This window comes from Pecten maximus, chromosome 2 (genome assembly GCF_902652985.1).
Source record: "Pecten maximus chromosome 2, xPecMax1.1, whole genome shotgun sequence".
Lineage (NCBI taxonomy): Eukaryota > Metazoa > Mollusca > Bivalvia > Pectinida > Pectinidae > Pecten > Pecten maximus.
Genome location: NC_047016.1, coordinates 23185310 through 23188772, shown reverse-complemented (window position 1 = coordinate 23188772; position 3463 = coordinate 23185310). Strand labels below are relative to the sequence as shown.

At 32.6% G+C, this 3463-nt stretch overlaps 1 protein-coding gene across 1 annotated transcript; it reads right to left on the bottom strand.

Annotated features, from left to right (window-relative positions):
* Window positions 1-206: 206 nt before the first annotated feature.
* Window positions 207-2633, bottom strand: LOC117341326 (perlucin-like). The gene is made up of 5 exons (XM_033903186.1): window positions 2582-2633; window positions 2323-2411; window positions 1823-1913; window positions 519-747; window positions 207-322 (listed from the first exon to the last, which is right to left on the bottom strand). Exons 1-5 carry the CDS (start codon window positions 2628-2630, stop codon window positions 292-294), a joined length of 489 nt encoding a protein of 162 aa, XP_033759077.1. The 5' UTR covers window positions 2631-2633; the 3' UTR covers window positions 207-291.
* Between the last annotated feature and the right edge of the window lie 830 nt (window positions 2634-3463).

Here is a 3463-nt window from a genome sequence, read left to right as displayed (position 1 = left end):
ATTGCAGTAAGCTACAACAATTTTGAATGCAATTTCACAATTCGTTTACATTATTTACAATATATTTAGCTAGTATTATAACCGAAGTTTTGATATTTTTTAAAAGTATTATGAAAAAAAAAAATCCCCTGTATAAAGAATAGCCCTCCCACAAACACTTCCCCTGGCTAAATTTTATTCTTAGAAACAATATAGTAAACATGCCATTCTTTCAATGATAACTTTTAATCAATTCAAATTAAAATAACAAACAAAAGTATCATTGAAGTGTATTGTACTACAGATTGACCTTCATCCAATAATGACTGCATCAGAACCATCGCTTGAAATAAAATAAACATAATAAAAGTATATGTAAGTCACTTTTACTGATAGAAACCACGTGATGTATTATTCCCTGTCAAAATGTAGACGGTCATCAATATAATTTTTCATGACAGCTAATATCATATGACGTATTTTATGTTAACACATACGTATATACGCTTTAATAGATCTTTCCTTTAAAACGGACTTACTTGATTTCACAAACAAAGCTATGTTTTTCAGAACATCCTCTATCGATCCAGAAGAAGTGAGTATTGGTGAATTCCGCTAGCATACAATCCTGGTCATGCAGATTGTTAGGATCTGCTGGTCCCCAATTGGTATAATTTAGTCGATGTCCACTGCTCTGCCATCGCCAGTCTCCCTCCACAAACACGTCAGTAGCGCCCAGCCAGTAGAAGCGGTCGTTTATCTGCCCATCTAGAGGCCAGGATACCTTATAACTGTTCTATATCTGTATATTTCATTCTTGTGTAAAACTACTGGTATCATACGTATTCAAAATTAGTAATTCATGAAAATACATAAAATGCGTTTTTATCATCAAGCATTTAGTATTTCATGGATGAAGGATAATTAATAAGACTGTTACAAATGAACAATTGAACAAGAGTTTTCAGGAAACAGATTCAGATTCTTTAACTGAATCTCAAACTCCGTTCCAATAAAAAAAACTGATTGAAAATAGTATGTTTATTTGTTCATTCAATGAAAGTGAATGGCAATTATTTCTCTAATTTGAAAAAAAAATAGTTTAAGGGTCATCTAAATAGCCAATCCAGTCACAATGCCTATAAATTCCTACTATGGTGCAATTTAACGGAAATAACTTGATCAACTTTTAGTATGTATCAGGGAAAACCATGGGACTTGCTGTTTGTTAATTTCAACAAAACATGCGAACAAAGCATGTTTCAGGGGGGACTTGATTAGTTCATTTGTATCGCATATATAGCAGAAGGTCAAACCAATGCTCCTATATAGACACTTGTGAGCATAACAGCATGGCTATTTTTCAGGTTTGGTTATTTGTGTGACTTATTATTATTCCATGCTACATCTCACCACAAAGTAGCTCTACAGAAGAAACTGTTAGCATCTACAGCAAATTATTGGTGATTTTAAGAAACTACATATCTAAACAAATATTTTGGTATATAGCATAGCTATTTTGTGCATTTCTTTTAAAAAATATTTATTTGTATTTGAAATTCAACATTATTCTGCTATTCAGATGACCATTTAATGTGCAAAGCGTAGTTAAAGCCACACATTTGATGAAATATACGTCTCTTATGTACCAAATATTCTTTAAAAAAAATCTAAAACGAGTGTTGGAAGATACATTTGATATTATGTACTTTTAGATAAAGCATTTCTTTCGTTATCAAACAAAATGTTGAATATCGGAATTAACTGGATTTAAGTGCGTAAAATTATAAAACAATATGGTTATTTATTCACAGTTAGATACTCACATGAAAATAAAACTTACAATGATATTTGTTGATAATTTGTTTCAAAAAGTTATTCTCGAGTTCATCTTCAACCACAGCGAGATGGGCGTGGAACAGACCACATGTGTCCTGTAAAAGGAAACACTTACGTAACTGTTGTGGTGAGAAATTTTCAAGCTGTTCAAGTATTACGTGGAGGAATTCAGTACAGAACTCACCATTTATATATCCCACAGCAGTGACACAATAATTACAATGATATAAACCGATAGACAAACAAATACTTCGAGTTTAACCGAATAAATTACAATGATATCAGACAAGACCACTCATTACCAGAAGTGAAAATGGCCTAAAGTAATGAAAAGGAAACATAGGGAACTCGAATAATAAAACGGCGACAACTAATCATTAACCAATACACAAATCAGTCGTGTTTCAAAACTGTCTAAAGTTACATAAGCGCAACTATAGTATCATGTACATTACAGATATGTAGGTAATGTTATGTATGATTGTAAATCCAAAGTTTATTTACCGACGCGGCTAGCCAATCTTCTGTGATTCCGATTATAAAATAGCAGGACCCGTCAAATGTTTCCCAGCCGTTCGGACATCCGCTGATCACTGGAGACAAACATACATGCTGTGTGTCATATAGACATCTGGTATCGTATTCGGAAGGTGAAAGTTACATATGATCAACACCATTAAATGCAATTTAAGGTTTGTAATATGAACTTTTTTTCGCAGTATAACATATCTTTATCTTTAACAGTAGTAAATGTGGTTCATACCTTGCGTAACCAGGATCACACACACCAGTCCTATCCGTACAATATACATGATTGTAAACTAACGAGGAAATTTACTGGAACACAATCCAGGAGATAGTCTTATCTCGCTATAATACAAAACATTATCTTTCATAAAACAAGAACTGCTCTCGGGCAGTATGCAAATATCTTATTATTTCTTATACACAGTGAATACATTACAGCTCCATATTCCTTACTTCTCTCACACCTTTCCTCTGTCTTTACTGTTTATGTATTATTATTATTATTATTATTATAACAAGCTAACCAGTAATAAGTATTTATATATTAAAGTATGTAAAATGCTGTCGTATCTATCCACGTGAAGAATATTTATAAAAAAAAGAGAATCTGTGAGCTAGTATCTTATACTTTCTCATCTAGGGAAAGCATGGATTTTCATTGATATGTGCAAGATTTTTTCTATCTATAGTAACATTATCTTTAACATTTGACTTTCAAATCTGAAGCTACATGTAGTATTCCAAGCAACTGATTTTCATTTGATAGAAATAGTGACATTGACCTTTGACATGCGAGCCTGAAAGACTTTTAGAGGTATTATGCAGCAACCAAAGAGAGACCATATGGGCCTATATATATATGAATCATGTGCTTCTCTTGACCTCATATTGATATTGAGAAAAAAAGTTTTAAATATTTAAGCATGTTTGACTGCTGTGACCTTGACTGGACGTCACTGTCGTTCGTTTTTTAAACAAATTTTGTATCACTTCACCAGGATACTACAGGCCCAATACCAGGTATATTGGCCTAAAGGTTATTGAGTTAAAGATTTTCAAGGTTTTTGCATGTCTGGCTCCAGTGGTCTTTAATGAATTTTAAATGTCACAATTAGAT